This window comes from Podarcis liolepis (genome assembly GCF_965112155.1).
Source record: "Podarcis liolepis genome assembly, chromosome: 3".
NCBI lineage: Eukaryota > Metazoa > Chordata > Lepidosauria > Squamata > Lacertidae > Podarcis > Podarcis liolepis.
This window is the reverse complement of record NC_139557.1, coordinates 118349903-118368970: the sequence shown is the minus strand read 5'-3', so window position 1 is coordinate 118368970 and position 19068 is coordinate 118349903. Positions and strand designations below refer to the sequence as shown.

Sequence of the window (19068 nt, the reverse complement as noted above, 5' to 3'; positions counted from 1 at the left end):
CCACCTTTTTCTCCATGGAGCTCAAGATGCCTTCTGTGGTTCTTCCTAATTTAATCCTCACGACGACCATGAGAGGCCCAAGGCCACTCTGTGAGCCTCATGATGAGGCTGGATTTGAAGGCTGGTCTCCCATTTCCTGGTTGAGGATCTCAGGCTCTCATACTTGGAAGTGCTCTTCCAATGCTCAAAACAAAACATCAGTCAAATGAATGTTTATGTTTTGCACAAGAAGTCCTTTCAAATAATGACAATTTATTTTGAAGTGCTATTCCAAGGCTCAAAACAAAACGCCTGTCAAATTAACGTTTCTGTATTGCACTAAGAGTTCTCTCAAATGATGAAAATCTACTTCCCTCTCTTTTGCACAGGTGGATCTCCATTGTGTGGATTCTTGGGAGGATTTTGCCTGGCCCCAAGGACTGTGAACTGTCCCTCTGGAGAGATTACATGGGTCCCCTGTGGTCCTAATGCACGCTGCTGTAGGAGTAAGTTGTATCCATGACTTGGTGGTCCCACTCGTGCAAATGTTTGCTAATTTTAATCCTGTTTCCTGATCTACACTCTGCGACTTCACTGGAGAAAACAGGGCTTTGCTTGTGCTAAAGGAAATAATCACTGATCAGTTTATGGATCAGAGTAGCAGATAATACGCTCAAGGTATATTAACCCTATTTTTAGATGTCTAAATTTGGATTCAGTTTTGATGCAGCACTTCTAGGTTCTGCATCTTCTTTTAAGCATTAGAGACTCAAGGTTTTCATCTGTGCACAGGGAATTTTGATGCCACAGATGTTCATATGGGTGCAAACTGTGCAAGCTGCACTTCCCATGGTCAGTAAAAAATGGCGGCTCTGATCTAGCTCTCCAAAATGTTAAGACAGCGCTGAGTAAGTGAGGATGAGCCAGCAGTCTGCTGCTGCTGCTGCAAGAACACATATGTGATTTGGCAACAAAGAGTCCCATTTCATTCTGCACTTTCCAGACCTCACCTGAAGTACAAAAATACATCACAATATCCAGTAGACCCGGAGCTAGAAACCTCATGGTCCCTAAGGACCCAAACCAGGAGAGGAATTCTTGAATGCCAACAATGGTGATAATTACGGGTAGGTAGCTGTGTTGGTCTGCCGTAGTCAAAACATAATAAAAAAATTCCTTCCAGTAGCACCTTAGAGACCAAGTAAGTTTGTTCTTGGTATGAGCTTTTGTGTGCATGCACACTTCTTCAGATCCACACAATGGTGATAGTTCATTCTGCCTCTTAGAAATACTGGAGAAATGAATTGAAAAGCAACTGCAATCTGAGGCTGGAGATGAGAAATAATTTAATAGATCTATTCTAGCCTGTGATGGAGTCCTCAAAGTCAGCAGCTGCCAGTGGCCCATCTTGACATCCAGGATGGGCCAGGAGATGTCGGCATTGATCTTGCAAATTCCTCTGAGAGCTCTTCTGGGGCTGGGCCTGCATGTCCTCTTCCTTTCTGCAGCAGATTCCTTAAATGTTCCATTGAGTCCTTCCAACACGACAATTCTATGATCCTCCCTCATCTCCTGAAGGTGAGCAATCCGAATCCAGGCTCATGAAAGTGCAATTGATTACAGGTTTCCTTCTTTCTTTTATTCAGGACAATAATCAATGTAAGAGGAAAAGTGGGGTTCTGCCAGAAGGGAATCACCAAATGCTGCCCATCTGGTCTAACTCTTCCAGCTTCCTTGGGCTTCAATGCACAATGCTGTGCCCTTGAATGACATCTGTGAGCAGCCCACATCCATAGGTATGAAAGCCTGATTACTACGCTGATTCTTCTGGATCTTTGCTTGTGGAAGTGGGCCTGATCAATCCATTTGTGAAGCAAACAATGAAACAAAGATCAGTTTGTTCTGATGATCCTCTAATTAAACACATATTAACCTGCAAATCTAAAATTGTATTTTTTCCATTTTTTAAAAAAAGCATTTATGACTAAATATGACCCACCTCCAGTGGAAGTGCATCATATCTGCCCAAGATTCCTCTTGACTGAAGTTCTCATCCCCGAAAGCTTCAAGTTTGACCAGATTTCTAAATCTTTTTTCACTTCGACCCAATATTTTTCATAGTTGTCTTTAAATAAATTCCCATTTTTGGCTGTCATGTTAATCCCCAAATATTTCACTTTCTTTACCACAGTCAATCCTGTCTCATTCTGAAACCTATCTCTTTCAATCGGTGTTAAATTTTTCTCTAAGACCTTAGTTTTTAACTTATTCAATTTAAAACCTGCCACTTGACCAAATTCTTGAATCAGTTCTAAAACTCTTTTAGTACTAGATTCTGGCTCCTGTAGCGTCAATACTAAATCATCTGCAAATGCTCTCAGTTTTTACTGTTTAGCTGCGACCTATATACCTTTAACCAACTGGTCCCTTCTAATCATATTTAGCAGAACCTCCAGTGCCGTATTGCTGTGATAAAGATGAATGTATTGCCAAGAATGTTGTTTCTGTTTCAAACACTGCAAATTGTGGACAAAATGGATTGCTTCAAGAAGTGGCAGAGAGATATCTCTAGATTTGCCTGGCAGGGCAAGAAGCCCAGAATAAAATTTAAGATATTAAAAGATGCAAAGGAAAGGGGTGGATTTGCCCTGCCAGACCTTAAGCTTTACTATGAATCAGCAGCCTTTTGCTGGATGAAAGAATGGCTACTTCTTGAAAACACAGACATTTTAGACTTAGAAGGTTTTAACAATGGCATGCATACTTAAGGTCAAAGCACATAAAGCATTTAAAAACCATATTGTCAGGAAAGCATTGTTTAATGTCTGGGTAAGATATAAAGACTTATTGGAAAATAAAACCCCAAGGTGGTTGTCACCAATGGAAGCAAAAGCTCAGAAAAGGCTCAATATGGAGGCCAAATGGCCGACATATTGGGAAATTTTGGAACAAGAAGGAGACAAATTGAAATTGCAGAGTTTCGAAAAATTAAAAAAGAAAGTGAGAGATTGGTTTCATTATTATCAGATAATGGAGGCATATAATTTGGACGAGAGGTGGAAAAGTCAAAACTAGAAACAGAACTGTTAGAACCCAAAACTAAGAATCTGTCAAGAATGTATAACTTGCTGTTGAAATGGAATACTCAGGATGAAACGGTGAAATCTGTTATGATTAAATGGGCACAAGATGTTGGACATAATATTATGTTTGCTGACTGGGAACAGTTATGGACCACAGGTATGAAGTTTACGGCATGTAATGCCTTATGAGAGAATATTATGAAAATGATATACAGGTGGTACATGACTCCAGTCAAGCTTGCAAAAATCTATCATTTGCCCGATAATAAATGTTGGAAATGTAAAGAAACGGAAGGTACATTCTTTCACCTTTGGTGGATGTGCCCAAAGATTAAGGCTTTCTGGGAAATGATATATAATGAACTGGAAAAGGTATTTAAATATACCTTCCTGAAGAAACCAGAGGCCTTTCTCCTGGGCATTGCCGGCCAATTGGTGCCAAAGAAGGACAGAACTTTTTTCATGTATGCTACAACAGCAGCAAGAATACTCATTGCAAAGTACTGGAAGACACAAGATCTACACACTCTGGCAGAATGGCAGATGAAGGTGATTCACTACATGGAATTGGCAGAAATGACTGGCAGAATCCGAGACCAGGGAGAGGAGTTGGTGAAAGAAGACTGGAAGAAATTTAAAGACTATTTACAGAAATATTGTAAAATTGATGAATGTTAGAAGAATGTTGGAAAGAAACTAAGGGGTTTCCAGCTGTAAGGCAGATACGAAAGAAAAAAAGTTTATAAATGGGTAAAAGCTTAATGGTAAGGATTTGCTGAACTAACAAATTGAAGTGGAATACAAAGAAGGGAGGTATGAGGAGGTCTGGGGAAATAAGCGTAAGGAAGATATGGAAAATTATTTGTTTATTATTTGTTTTTATGTTGTATTTTGTATTTTTATTTTTCATTTCTATTGTTATATTTTAAAAACTTTAATAAATATCTTTGGGGGGGGGGGGAAATTAAGTTCTCATCCCCGAGTCCCAGGAGGAGATAACTGCAGTCAATGCTTTTTATGCACCCAGGCAGAGCTTGGGTTTTGCTGCCCAGTTGGTTATGTGAACACGGGTGGGATAGGCTGAACTCAACCCAGACTGGAGCCATCACCTAACTGGAGCTGATTATTCAGGAGCCACTGCCTTGTGGGTGCCCATAGGTCATTGAGAGTGGTATTTAATGCTGCTGAATGCACATCAGGTTTATTGATTTCTATGGGTGTACTCTGAGTAAGACTCGGAATTTTCTGAAGGGTGTTTTCTGGGATTTTGAGAATGAAAGAAGGAACTCAGGGAGGTGCCAGGGAGGAGGTGGGACTGAAGAGTCGGGAAGGGCTATTGCTGCCTAGTGATCAAGATCCCTGACTCAATCATTGATCTGGGTCTTTCTTTTCAACTTTAATTTACATACATTAATTCATAACATAGCCAAGTATAATTGCAGATGCCAATTAAAATAAAATACAAGCAGAAAAGGACATCTAAAGTTCAACACATAGGAACACAGATCCATGCCACTTTCAATTTGTTTGTTTAGACATTTCTCTCCCAACTTTCACCAAGGAACTCAAGGCGATGTACATCCTTTTCTCCCATGAGCCCATGTCTCCCAGATCTTAGACCAATACCACGCTGGTGCTGTTGCCCTTAGTTCCTTAGTCACCACTACCTAAAAGGCCCTCTGCCTGCTTCCCTGTAACTTCGCCTCTCCCAATGGAGGAACTGCCAGAAGGTCCTTGGAGCTGGACCTCCGTGTCAGGGCTGAATGATGAGGGTAGATATGCTCCTTCAGGTATACTTCCACAATGGGATCATTGACTAGTTAGGAAGACTCCAGGGAGGAGAAAGAATCAGCAGTGGAAAGGAGAAACAATGTTAGGAAACCAGGTTGGGGCACTGAAATGGACTGAGGAAAGGGTATGTTTTTTTTGGGGGGGCGGGGAGATAGTGTCGGTGGCTACCTCTAGCGCGCTCAGCTCATCCTCATGCTGCTTATAATTTCCTCTCCCTCTCCCTTTGGCTTCAACCCACACAGAATAAACCAGGGCTTGTGGGAATTGCAGTTCATGGATGATGGGAATTGTAGTCCAACAACAATCGGAGGGTCATAGGTCAACTATGCCTGATGTCAAGACAAGATTGCTTATCCATCAACAGTTCTGATTCAACTGGGACATCCTGGAATTAGAGAAGCTATGCCAGTTTCTGATTGGATGTCCCGGTTTCTGTGCTGAGCTCCATCGCCAGTCAGCTGGCTCTTGTGAGAGCTCAGCACCCAAAGACAAATGTCTTTGGTGAAAAAAAAGGTGGCTGCGCTTTAGTCCATGGAAGCAGAGGAGGAGGGGGAGCTGCTGGTGATGCAGGTCAGGCTGCCCCCACTGGACCCATTCGCCATGCTTCCTCTGCCCAATGCGGCCCCCACTGGAGGAAGAGGAGACAACAACAACCGGGGGCTGAAGAGGGGAAGCCCCAGCTCATTTCCCTGGGATTATGGCACTGAAAGACCCACATCCCAAGTTTAACTGGCAGAATGTTGGAGGGTCTGATATTTTGTTATCTAACAATCCATCCATGTTCCTGGTGCTAATGTTTGGTTGTCTGCCTAAAATTCCAGTAAAATGGGCAAGCCCCGGGTGTGTCATAGCTTAGAAACACTGAACAGAACAGAAAGCTGGATTCCAGAAACTACTGAACCAACCGTTTGCCAAATTTTCTTCCAGATCTTCTGTTATGGTTCCTGGTGCACAGAGACATAAGAGGACAGCCAATGCTAGCCCTGCTCAAGATATTCTATAAATTGGGTAAAGTCGGTATCACTTCATATAAGTAACAGCAACTTTATTTATTCAGCTAAGAACGATCAGTTCCATATTTGCAGAGGGTCAATTAGAAATTTAGGTATACTTATACGAATGGATATTACCGAATTTGTAGCATGTAATTTAACCAGAGTAATCAATGAGTTTTCTTTATATAATCATAGATGGGAGTCATTTAACCTGCCCTTGTGCGGAAGGGTTAATACTCTTAAATGAACATAATTCCCAGAATAATCTATAGTGGGAGTAGAATTCCAGGTCATATATGTAGTAAATATTTCCAGAAAAGGAATTCCTTAATTAGGAAATGTCTATGGGGTTCTGCAACTCCAAGAATATCCTTATTAAAAATGTAATTATCAATTTGACCAGAGGAGCAGAGGAGGGCTGTCCAATGGTGAAGGCTCTGGAGACCGAACCTTATGTGGAAGATGGCTGAAGGAGCTGGGTATGTTGAGCTTGCAAATGAGGAGACTGAGAGGCGATATGATAGCCATCTCAAGGGCTGTCACATGGAAGAGGGAGCAAGCTTGTTTTCTCTTGCCTTGGAGGGTAGGACTCTAACCAATTGGTTCAAGTAACAAGAAAAGGATTCTGACTAGATATATGGGGGGAAATTAATGAAAGTAAGATCTGTTCAACAGTGGAATGGTCTCCCTCAGGAGGTTGTGGACGCTCCTTCCTTGGAGGTTATTAAGCAGAAGTTGGGTGGCCATCTGTCAGGGATGCTTTAGCTGAGATTCCTGCGTCGCAGGGGGCTGGAGTAGATGACCCTTGGGGTCCCTTCCAATTCTTTGATTCTATAATTCTATCACTATATAAAGAAACCTCATTAGGTACTTTGTTTATATTACATACGGCTAGTTGGGTGATATCCTTTGGTATGGTTATACCTAAATATCTAATTGATTCTCTGCAAATATGGAACTGATAATGCTTAGCTGAATCAATAAAGACACCTTTACTTCCAGGAAGCAATTCCGACTTTGCCCAATTTATAGAATATCAAGAAGTATGACCAAAATGATCTATCATTTGCATCAATCTTGGAAAAGAGGTCATGGAAAAAGGAAATGAAATTTACTGCTCCTTATACACTTATAGAAAATCTTTTTAAAATGAGGTACAGGTCTTATTGAATGCCAAATAAACTGGCCAAGATGTATAAAAATGTGTGAAGTAAATGTTGGAAATGTAAGCAAATAGATGGCTCATTCTTCTATATGTGGTGGACATGCAAATAAGCTAAAGGTTTTGGGAAAACAATATATAATGAAATGAAGAAAATGTTGAAATGGGCTATTCCCAAAAGCCTGAAACTATTTATGTACAGTAGCTAGAATATCATATGCACAGAAATTAAGAGATCACAATGATGAATGGAAGAATGGAGGCCTTTTGTGGACTTAAAAAAGAAATTGTAGTCAGATGAAATTGTGGGCAGGATAAAAGCCGTGGAGGAAAAATAATAAAATAACTTTAGTACATAATATTTTTTTATAGATAAAGATATAATGCAGTAGAAAGTGTTTGAGTAGAAACATTGAAGAAGAGGAGGAGGAGGAGGAGGAGGAGTTTGGATTTAATACCCGCTCTATCACTACCCAAAGGAGTCTCAAAGGGGCTAACATTCTCCTTTCCCTTCCTTCCCTACAACAAACACTCTGTGAGGTGAATGAGGCTGAGAGACTTCAGAGAAGTGTGACTAGCCCAATGTCACCCAGCAGCTGCATGTGGAGGAGAGGGGAAGCGAACCCGGTTCACCAGATTACGAGTGCACTGCTCTTATCCACTACACTACACTGGGCTCTCTGTGGGGGTAGGAAGTCAATTTATGAAACAATGTGACTATTTGATGGGAATATCATTGTGAATATGTTTGGGGGAAAATAATAAAGAATTATACTACACATAAGAGAGAATGGTCTACACTGACACACAACAGTTCTTCAGGGTTTCTGGATGGGGAAATACCTGGGACTCAACCTGAGACCTTCTGCATTTGCAGCAGATGCTCCCTCCCTGTGCCCTCTTACCTGCAACAACATGGAAGAAGATGAAGACCAGAGCAAAGCTCAGGTAAAGGAACCTCATGGCTGCAGTTTCCTCTGAGATCTCTGCCAAAGGGAAGGCACTCTAAGGCAGAAGGAAGTGGAGATTGGATGGAACAAGGAGGTTCTCTCTACTTATAGTTTTGCCGTGCCAAAAAGATGCTGAAACACACATTTGTGCATCTGAGTGGGAAATGCTGCAAACAGGTATTTCCTGCAATTGTCAGCATTTGAACCGTCCATGCGCCCTTTTTCTTAACTCATCCTAGGCAATTTATTCATCTTGGAGAACTTCCTGGGATTTACCTAAAGAACATCCTTTCTCAAACAATCACAACGTGTGCTGTACTTTGGGTGCAGTTTTTCCAATTCCATATCAATTAACAGATTTCCCGTCATCTCACAGAATCAGCTGCCATGTTCACGGCACCTGGATGGAAAGGAAGCGGAATGTTGTTTTGGAGATTTGCTTTAATGCAGTCTGATGCAACCGCAATTGCAGTACAGTGGTACTTTGGTTCTCAAACTTAATTTGTTCCGGAAGTCCATTCCAAAACCAAAGCGTTCGAAAATGAAGGCACACATTCCCATAGAAAGTAATGCAAAATGGTTTAATCCATTCCAAACTTCTGAAAACAACCTCTAAAACAGCAATTTAACTTGAATTCTACTATCTAACGAGACCATTGATCCATAAAATGAAAGCAATAAACAATGTACTGCAGTCACACAATCAGTCAATCAGTAGCTGAACTGGGTCACAAAAAGAAAACAAAAACAAAGACACAAAATAAATAGCAAAAACAGCCAGACCTCAGCGTAACACTCCAAACAGAAGTGCGGGACTCAAATCGGAAGCATAACCATCAAAACAGAAGTGTTGCACTCAAAACGGAAGTGTGGCAGTCAAAACGGAAGTATAACACTCAAAACGGAGCACCTTTGGCTTCTGAAAAAGGTTCGCCATCCGGAACACTTACTTCCAGGTTTGCAGCAAAGAAAGAATCTTTTCCTTTTGCTTTTCTTCTGGTCTGTAGTTTTGGATTCATTTTTGCTTAATATGCTTGTTTCTGTGAGGCTTGTATTTTTATGTGCTCCTCCCCTATTTTGTGACCCGCCCCCCCAAAAAAACACACCATACAAATTAGTGGTTTTATTCCATCATTCATAATAAATAAGCAGAAACAAGAACAACAGATGTAAAATAAAAATAAAAATGCAGAAATGAGAAAGGGGCCCAAGTATCTACAGTGGTACCTGGGGTCACATACGCTTCAGGTTACAGACTCCGCTAACCCAGAAATAGTACCTCTGGTTAAGATCTTACTTTCATTAATTTTCCCCAATATATCTAGTCAGAATCCCTTTTCTTGTAACTTGAACTGATTGGTTAGAGTCCTACCCTCCAAGGCTGGAGAAAACAAGCTTGCTCCCTCTTCCATGTGACAGCCCTTGTGTTATTCGAAGATGGCTATCATATCTCCTTTCATCTCCTCATTTGCAGGCTCAACATACCCAACTCCTTCAGCCGTCTTCCAAATAATAATAATAATAATAATAATAATAATATTTTTTTATTTTTACCCTGCCCTCCCCAGCCAAGGCCGGACTCAGGGCAGCTAACAAGCAATAATAAAATCAAGTTGAATGAATACAACTTAAAAACAAAATTAAAATACAACATTAAAATATTGAAACATTAAAATATTAAAATGTAGCCTCATCACAGGAGGAGAAAGGAAAAGAAAAAAGAAAGAGGGGGATGGAATCAAACTGGCTCCAAGCCAAAGGCCAAGCGGAACAACTCTGTCTTACAGGCACTGCGGAAAGAAACCAGATCCTGCAGGGCCCTGGTCTCATGAGACAGAGCGTTCCATCGGGCCAGAACCAGAGTTGAAAAGGTCCTGGCTCTGGTTGAAGCTAATCTAACTTCCTTAGGGCCCGGGACCACTGGGGTGTTGCTATTTATGGTCCTTGAGGCTCTCCGTGGGGCATACCAGGAGAGGCAGTCCCGTAGGTATGAGGGTCCTAGGCTGTGAAGGGCTTTAAAGGTCAAAACCAGCACCTTAAATCTGACCCTGTACTCCACTGGGAGCCAGTGCTGCTGGAAAAGCACTGGGTGAATATGCTCTCATGGCAGAGACCCCGTGAGGAGCCTCGCTGCAGCATTCTGCACCCGCTGGAGTGTCTGGGACAGCTTCAAGGGCAGCCCCACGTAGAGCGAATTACAGTAGTTAAGCCTGGAGGTGACCGTTGCATGGATCACTGTGGCCAGGTCGGGGCGGGAAAGGTAAGGGACCAACTGCTTGATGCGGCGAAGGTGGAAAAATGTCGCCTTGGCTGTTGCTGTAACCTGCGCCTCCATGGAAAGGGAGGCATCATGGATTACACCCAAACTCTTAACAGAAGGCAATGGCACTAATTGGGCCTCCGCAAGAGAAGGGAGTTGGTCCCTCATCCCCATGCCATCTCAACCCAGCCATAGGACCTCTGTCTTCAAAGCATTTAGTTTTAATCGGCTCCCATGAAACCATCCAGCAACAGCTTCCAAGCATCTGCTAAGTGTGTTCAGGGCCGATTCGGTGTGGCCATCCATCAGCAGATAGAGCTGAGTGTCATCAGCATATTGGTGACAGCCCAGCCCAAAGCTCCGGACAATCTGGGCAAGGGGGCGCCTAAAGATGTTAAAAAGCATCGGGGAGAGGATTGCGCCCTGCGGCACTCCACACACCAAGGAGTGGCATGACTACATTTCCCTCCCTAGTGCCACCCTCTGTCCCCAACCAGAGTTAAAAGAGCACAGCCATTTACGGGCTGTGCCCTGTATCCCCAAGTCGGCGAGGCGGTGGTCCAGAAGATCATGATCAACCATGTCAAAGGCTGCTGACAAATCTAAAAGGATCAGCAGTCCTGACCCGCCTTGATCCAGTTGTCTACGGAGATCATCTGTTAGGGCAACCAGGGCTGTCTCGGTCCCAAAACCAGGACAGAAACCGGACTAAAATGGATCTAAAGCCGATGTTTCCTCCAGAAACCTATCAAGCAGTTCAGCAACCACTCTCTCAATTACCCTACCCAGGTATGGAAGATTTGAAACTGGGCGGTAATTGGATAGGTCTAAAGGATCTAGTGAAGTTTTCTTTAAGAGCGGACACACAACTGCTTCCTTCTGCTCCCCTGGGAATGTCCCCGTGGCAAGGGACAAATTGATAATTTCAAGCAGGGGGGACTGCGCGACATCTAGACACGCCCTAATCAGCCAAGACGGGCACGGATCAAGGAGGCAGGCGGTGGGCCTACCAACTTGGATGAATCTATCCACATCAGCAGGAAGTATACGATCGAAATGGTCCAACACTGGACCTGAAGTCAGTTGAGGGGCCTCCAGTTCAGTCACTGTATCTAAATTGGCAGCGAGGTCACGGCGGCGCAACAGGACTTTCTCCGCAAAAACGCTCGCAAATGCCTCACAGCTGTGGGTCGAATTTGTGCTTAAATTTGCTTGTCCTTCTAATGACGTTATTGACCTAATTATTCTAAATAGTTGTGCCGGGTGAGAGCTAGTGGATGCAATGGAAGCTGCAAAGTAAGATTTCTTAGCAGCTTTCATAGCCGTCTCATAGGCTTTCATAAGCGTCCTATAAGATGTTCTTGAGGCTCCGTCACGAGTCCGTCGCCATGCTCCCTCTAGCCGTCTTAGATCCCGCTTCATTTTCTGGAGCTCCTCAGTAAATCAAGGGGCCCGGTTTCGACAGCGTCGCAGAGGGCGCTTAGGTGCGATCTCATCGATGGCTGCCAAGAGCCAGTTATTCCAGTCCTCAACAAGGTCATCTAATGAGTCGCCTGGAGCAACTCTTGGTCTCCAGAGCCTTAATCATCTGACAGCCCTCTTCTGCCCCTCTGGTCAATATCCTTCTTGAATGCCAAATCCTCATTTTTTAATTAATAATTACATTTTTAGTAAGGATATTATTGGAGTTGCAGAACCCCATAGACATTTCCTAATTAAGGAATTCCTTTTCTGGAAATGTTTACTACATATATGACCTGGAATTCTACTCCCACTATAGATTATTCTGGGAATAATGTTCGTTTGAGAGTATTAACCCTTCCGCATAAGGGCAGGTTAAATGACTCCCATCTATTAATATATAAAGAAAACTCATTGATTACTTTGTTTAAATTACATGCTACTAATTCAGTAATATCCATTGGCATGATTATACCTAAATATCAAAATGACTCTCTGCAAATATGGAACTGATAGCTCTTAGCTGAATAAATAAAGTCACTGTTACTTATATGAAGCGATACCGACTTTGCCCAGTTTATAGCATATCTTGAGCAGGGCTAGCACTGGCTGTCCTCCGATGTCTCTGTGCACCGGCAACCATAACAGAAGATCCGGAGGTAAATTTGGCAAACGGTTGGTTCAGTTGTTTCTGGAATCCAGGTTTCAGTTCTGTTCAGTGTTTCTAAGCTATGACACACCGGAAGGTCACCCATTTTATTGGAATTTCGGGCAGACAACCAAACATTAGCACAGGGAACATGGATGGATTGTTAGATAACAAAATCTCAGACCCTCCAGCATTCTGCCAGTTAAACTTGAGACTTGCGCCTTTCAGTGCCATACTCCCGGGCAAATGAGCTGGGGCTTCCCCTCTTCAGTGGGTCTCCATCCCCTCCAATAGGGGCAGCATTGGGCAGAGGAAGCATGGCGAATGGGTCCAGTGGGGGCAGCCTGACCTGCATCACCAGCAGCTCCCCCTCCTCCTCTGCTTCCATGGACTAAAGCGAAGCCACCTTATTTTTCACCAAAGACATTTGTCTTTGGGTACTGAGCTCTCACAAGAGCCAGCTGACTGGCGAGGGAGCTCAGCACAAAAACCGGGACATCCAATCAGAAACTGGGATAGCTTCTGTAATTCTGGGATGTCCCAGTTGAATCAGAACTGTTGATGGATAAGCAATCTTGTCTTGACATCAGGCATAGTGGACCTGTGACCCTCCGATTGTTGGACTACAATTCCCATCATCCATGAACTGCAATTCCCACAAGCCCTTGTTTATTCTGCATGGGTTGAAGCCAAAGGGGGAGGGGGAGGAAATTATAAGCAGCATGAGGATGAGCTTAGCCCACTCATGGTAGCCACCGACACTACCTCCCCGCTCCCCCAAAAGATACTCTTTCCTCAGTCCATTTCTGAGCCTCCTGCCCCAACCTGGTTTCCTAACATTGTTTCTCCTTTCCACTGCTGATTTCTTTCTCCTCCCTGGAGTCTTCCTAACCAGTCAAAGATCCCATTGTGGAAGAATACCTGAAGGAGCATATCTACCTTTATCATTCAGCCCGGACACGGAGGTCCAGCTCCAAGTGTTGGGATTTTAGTTCCCACCAGCTGCGAGCAAGAAGCCAGATTGTTTACATCATATGATGGATCTGAGCATGAGACACGAAGTCTGAGCCAGTTCTCAGCGCTCTCAGTGTAACCTGGATGGAGTTACTGTGAGTTGTCTTCCGCTTCTGGGTAGAAGCAGAGTAGTGTCGTAGACTCGCATCCTGTACTGCTCAGGCGAGCAGGCATGCTTTTGTACAGTCTTAATAAAGTAGCAGTTAGGATACGGACTGTCCTCTTTCTTCTGTGATGGATTGCCAGAAGATTGCTAGCATGCTCCTCTCAGGAGGGAGGGTTCGCTTATCAATGGTCTTTCTTGACTGAGGGGGATTCCAGACAGAGAGGGACCTCCGGAGAAAGGCACCGGGTGCCTGGGATGCTGGCACCGCTCCTGGGCAGGCGTTTTTCCAATAACCTTCTGGCGGTTCCTTCATTGGGAGAGGCAAGGTTACAGGGAAGCAGGCAGAGGGCCTTTTAGGTAGTGGTGACCAAGGAACTAAGGGCAACGGCACCAGCGTGGTATTAGTCTAAGACCTGAGAGACATGGGCTCATGGGAGAAAACAATGTATATTGCCTTGAGTTCCTTGGGGAAAGTTGGGAGAGAAATGTCTAAACAAACAAATTGAAAGTGGCATGGATATGTGTTCCTATGTGTTTAACTTCAGATATCATTTTCTGCTTGTATTTTATTTTAATTGGCATCTGCAATTATAGTTGACTATGTTATGAATTAATGTGTGTAAATTAAAGTTGAAAAGAAAGTCCCAGATCAATGAATAAATCTGGGATCTTGATCACTAGGCAGCAATAGCCCTTCCCGACTCTTCAGTCCCACCTCCTCCCTGGCATCTCCCTGAGTTCCTTCTTTCATTCTCAAAATCCCAGAAAACACCCTTCAGAAAATTCCGAGTCCTACTCAGAGTACACCCATAGAAATCAATAAACCTGATGTGCATTCAGCAGCATTAAATACCACTCCCAGTGACCTATGGGCACCCACAAGGCAGTGGCTCCTGAATAATCAGCCCCAGTTAGGTCATGGCTCCAGTCTGGGTTGAGTTCAGCCTATCCCACCCGTGTTCACATAACCATCTGGGCAGCAAAACCCAAGCTCTGCCTGGGTGCATGAAAATCATTAGCTGCTGTTATTTCCGCATGGGACTCGGGGATGAGAACTTCAGTCAAGAGGGATCTTGGGCAGATATGATGCGCTTCCACTGGAGGAGGGTCATATTTAGTCATAAATGTTTTTTTAAAAAATGAAAAAAATACATTTTAAATTTGCAGGTTAATATGTGTTTAATTAGATGATCATCTGAACAGACTAATCTTTGTTTCATTGCTTGCTTCACAAATGGATTGATCAGGCCCACTTCCACAAGCAAAGATCCAGAAGAATCAGCGTAGCAATCAGGCGTTCACACTTTTGGATGTGGGCTGCTCACTGATGTCACTCAAGGGCACAGCATTGTGCATTGAAGGCACAGTAAGCAGGAAGAGTTAGACCAGATGGGCAGCGTTTGGTGAGTTCCTCCTGGCAGAACCCCCCATTTCCTCTTACATTGATTATTGTCCTGAATAAAAGAAAGAAGGAAAGCTGTAATCGATTGCACTTTCAGGAGCCTGGAGTCAGATTGCTCACCTTCAGGAGATAAGATTTATAGTGCTGGAAAGACTCAATGGAACATTTAAGGCCACCCTGCAATTCAGGAATATGTAGCAGAAATGAAGAGGACATGCAGGCCCAGCCCCAGAAGAGCTCTCAGAGGAATTTGCAAGATCAATGCCGACATCTCCTGGCCCATCCTGGATGTCAGGATGGGCCACTGGCAGCTGCTGACTTTGAGGACTCCATCACAGGCTAGAATAGATCTATTAAATTATTTCTCATCTCCAGCCTCAGATTGCAGTTGCTTTTCAATTCATTTCTCCAGTATTTCTAAGAGGCAGAATGAACTATCACCATTGTGTGGAGCTGAAGAAATGTGCATGCACACGAAAGCTGATACCGAGAACAAACTTACTTGGTCTCTAAGGTGCTACTGGAAGGAATTTTTTCATTTTGTTTTGACTACGGCAGACCAACACAGCTATCTATCTGTAACTATCACCATTGTTGGCATTCAAGAATTCCTCCCCTGGTTCAGGTCCTTAGGGACCATCAGGTTTCCAGCTCCGGTTCTACTGTTGGATATTGTGATGTATTTTGGTACTTTAGCTGAGGTCTGGTGAGTGCAGAATGAAGTGGGACTCTTTGTGGCCAAATCACATATGTGTTCTTGCAGCAGCAGCAGACAGCTGGCTCATCCTCATTTACAGAGGGTTGTCTTAACATTTTGGAAAATTAGATCAGACCCGCCAGTTTTTACTGCCCATGGGAAGTGCAGCCTGCACAGTTTATACCCATACGAAAAAAATGTGGTATCAAAATTTCCTGTGCACAGAGGAAAACCTTGAGGCTCTAATGCTTAAAAGAAGATGCAGAACCTAGAAGTGCTGCATCAAAACTGAATCCAAATTTAGAAATCTAAAAATAGGGTTAATATGTCCTGATAAAGTGATTGACCACTATTTCCTTTAGCACAAACAAAGCCCTGCTTCTGCTTCCTCCAGTGAAGATGCAGAGTGTAGATCAGGAAATCAGGATTAAAAATGAGCAAACATTCACACGTGAGTGGGACCAACTCATGGGTATCACTTACTCTTGCAGCAGCGTTCATTAGAACCACAGGAGACGTTTGTAATCTCTCCAAAAGTACAGTTCGCAGTCCTTGGGGCCTGGCAAAAACCTCCCGAGAATCTACACAATGGGGGTCGATCTGTGCAAAAGAGAGGGAAGTAGATTTTCATCATTTGAGAGAACTCCTTGTGCAATACAGAAACGTTAATTTGACGGGCATTTTGTTTTGAGCATTGGAAGAGCACTTCCAAGTATGAGAGCCTGAGGTCCTGCACTGGGAAATGGGAGACCAGCCTTCAAATCCAGCCTCATCATGAGTCTCACAGAGTGGCCTTGGGCCAATCACTCAATCTCAGCCTAATCTCCCTTGCAAGGTTGTTGTGAGGATTAAATTAAGAAGAACCATAGAAGCCACTTTGAGCTCCACTGAGAAGAACCTGGGATATAAATGCAATGAAAAAATATCAGTATTATTATGTTCCATAATGCAGATGGGGAGATTGAGGCTGAGAGTGAAAGTGTGGTTATCCATAGGCCAGCTGGTGATCTCATGGGGGATTCTCACAGACTTGGATTGCCAGGCATGGGAAGTCCTGATTTGACTGATGCTCCGGTCAACATTATTTTTGTACTTCATGTGAGTTCTGGTGAGTGCAGAATGAAGTGGGAATCTTTGTTGCCAAATCATATTTGTGTTCCTTCAGCAGCAGCAGACTGCTGGCTCATCCTCACTTACTCAGTGCTGTCTTAACATTTTGGAGAGTTAGATCAAAGCCCCCATTTTTTACTTCCCATGGAAAGAGCAGCTTGCACAGTTTGCCCCCATACGAAATATCTGTGGCATCAAAATTCCCTGTGCACAGATGAAAACCTTGAGGCTCTAATGCTTAAAAGAAGATGCAGAACCTAGAAGGGCTGCATCAAAACTGAATCCAACTTTTTACTTCTAAAAATAAAATTAATATACCCTGAGCGTATTATCAGCTACTCTGATCCAGAAACTGATCAGTGATTATTTCCTTTAGCACAAGCAAAGCCCTGCATTGTCCAGTGAAGATGGAGAGTGTAGATCAGGAAAACAGGATTAAAAATGAGTAAACATTTGCACGAGTGGGACCACGAAGTGATGGGTATCACTTACATCTACAGCAGCGTTCATTAGGACCACAGGGGATGTTTGTAAGCTCTCCAAAGGTACAGTTCTTAGTGATTGGGGCCTGGCAAAATCCTCCCGAGTATGTACAAAATGGAATTTCAGCTGTGCAAAAGAGAGGGAATTAAATTGTCATTATTTGAAAGGACTTCTTGTGCAAAACAGAAATGTTAATTTGACGGGCGTTTTGTTTTGAGCATTGGACTAGCACTTCCAAGTATGAGAGCCTGAGGTCCTGGACCAGGAAATGGGAGACCAGCCTTCAAATGCAGCCTCATCATGAGGCTCACAGTGTCTCCTTGGGCCTCTCAGGGTTGTTGTGAGGATTAAATTAGGAAGAACCACAGAAGGGACCTTGAGCTCCATGGAGAAAAAGGTGGGATATAAATGCAATGAGTAAATAAATATTCAAAGCCTTCTGTACCAGCAAGTCAGTATTATTATGTCCCATAATACCGATGGGGAGATTGAGGCTGAGAGTGAAAGCCTGGTTTACCCGAGGCCAGCTGGTGACCTCATGGTGGAGTTTTACAGATTTGGATTGTCAGGCATGGAAAGTCCTGATTTAACTGACACCATCAATTTAACATAGAATGGTTGATTTGGGGGGGGGGGATCTTCTTTATAAATGGGGTTGCAGGTGGTGCTGTGGGGTAAACCGCTGAGCCTCTTGGGCTTGCCGATCGGAAGGTCGTGGTTCGTATCCCCATGATGGGGTGAGTTCCCATTGCTCAGTCCCAGCTTCTGCCAACCTAGCAGTTCAAAAGCATGTCAAAGTGCAAGTTGATAAATAGGTACTACTACTGCAGCAGAAAGGTGAACAGCGTTTCTGTGCGCTGCTCTGGTTTTGCCAGAGGTGGCTTAGTCATGCTGGCCACATGACCTGGAAAAATGGTCTGCAGACAGACGAGGGCTCCCTCGGTCAGAAAAGCTAGCTGAGCACCCAACCCAAGAGTTGTTTGCGACTGGACTTAACTGCCAGGGGTCCTTTACCTTTACCCTTTTATATATATTTATTTACTACATATTTATCTTTTTTGCAAAAACAAAACAACTCAGTGGATATCACTTACCATTGCAGCAGATTCCGTTGCTGCCACAGGAGATCCCCTTAATTTCTCCATTTTCACACTTTGTAGTTGCTGAATAGTGGCAAGTTCCTCCTGCTAGTTCACATATAAATTGCCCTGTGTAAAAGAGAAGGGAAATAAATTCATTTCAAGGGGGCAAAGGGGCTGCCAACTACTTTTTTTCCAAACTAGAACCCTGCGTATTTAATGGGATGACCAACTTTTACAGGCTTCTGCTGCCTCTCAACCTGCTAACTACTGTTTCATTGGCCAGCATTAGCAAGGGTCAGATCGGTCCTCCTTCTCTGCAAACACTCCAGCTGATTCCTGAACCTTGTAAGGGGGCTGACACTCAGCTGCACCCAGCCACTTGGGTGGCACATAAATCATAACATTATGATGATGATTATTACTGCTCCTGGGATTTTTTCTGCACAGCTGAAAAGCCTATATCTTGCAGGTTGTTAATGCAAGGAGAGAAAAATTAGCAGATAATGCACCCACAGACCCACATAACTGGCAACTATGTCATCCTTCATTCCATTCTACTGAAGGTTCCCCCTTTGCTTTCAACATCTGCCAATCAGAATTACTGCTGTTCTGAGCTTCAGAAATACCTTGCCACTTGCGCCCTCTCTGAGAATGTTTTTTTCTGTAATCTTCCCAGTAGTGTTGCCAATGTGTTTTGCTCAGCTCACACCCAAATGTGCTGGCTATAGTCATTCTCAGCTACCAGCCAGGTGAGGAGGGGGTAAGGCCCACCCATTTGGCTAGGGGCACCATCTCTTCATAGGGTATAATGATGGGGTCCTGAGGTGGCAAGTGTGGGCATTCT

At 43.6% G+C, this 19068-nt stretch overlaps 3 protein-coding genes across 10 annotated transcripts in view; 1 reads left to right on the top strand and 2 right to left on the bottom strand.

The window, feature by feature from the left end:
- Nucleotides 1-8020, bottom strand: part of LOC310702766 (uncharacterized protein) — a 286289-nt gene extending 278269 nt beyond the window's left edge. For all 4 annotated transcript variants that reach the window (XM_083494874.1, XM_083494875.1, XM_083494876.1 and 1 more), the window contains exon 1: nt 7916-8020. In XM_083494874.1, the coding sequence (XP_083351000.1) occupies nt 7916-7973 (58 nt within the window). In that variant the 5' untranslated portion in view covers nt 7974-8020. The remainder of the gene's footprint in view (nt 1-7915) is intronic.
- Nucleotides 1-19068, top strand: part of LOC310702760 (uncharacterized protein) — a 151042-nt gene that overhangs the window by 58131 nt on the left and 73843 nt on the right. For 2 of the 4 annotated variants that reach the window (XR_014523592.1, XM_083494863.1), the window contains one exon: nt 369-485. The exons of the other annotated variants lie outside the window; for them this stretch is intronic. Coding sequence is in view for 1 of the 2 variants with exons in the window: in XM_083494863.1 (XP_083350989.1) it covers nt 369-485 (117 nt within the window). In the remaining variant the exon portion in view is untranslated. The remainder of the gene's footprint in view (nt 1-368; nt 486-19068) is intronic. 4 annotated transcript variants of the gene reach the window in all.
- Nucleotides 14634-19068, bottom strand: part of LOC310702762 (uncharacterized protein) — a 71563-nt gene continuing 67128 nt past the window's right edge. The window contains exons 1-4 of one of the 2 annotated variants that reach the window (XR_014523593.1): nt 18237-18352; nt 17152-17268; nt 16033-16149; nt 14634-14904 (exon numbers count right to left, since the gene is read on the bottom strand). Coding sequence is in view for 1 of the 2 variants with exons in the window: in XM_083494868.1 (XP_083350994.1) it covers nt 14897-14904; nt 16033-16149 (125 nt within the window). In the remaining variant the exon portion in view is untranslated. Of the gene's footprint in view, nt 14905-16032; nt 16150-17151; nt 17269-18236; nt 18353-19068 lie in introns of those variants that run through there. The other variant, XM_083494868.1, reaches the window with a different exon arrangement.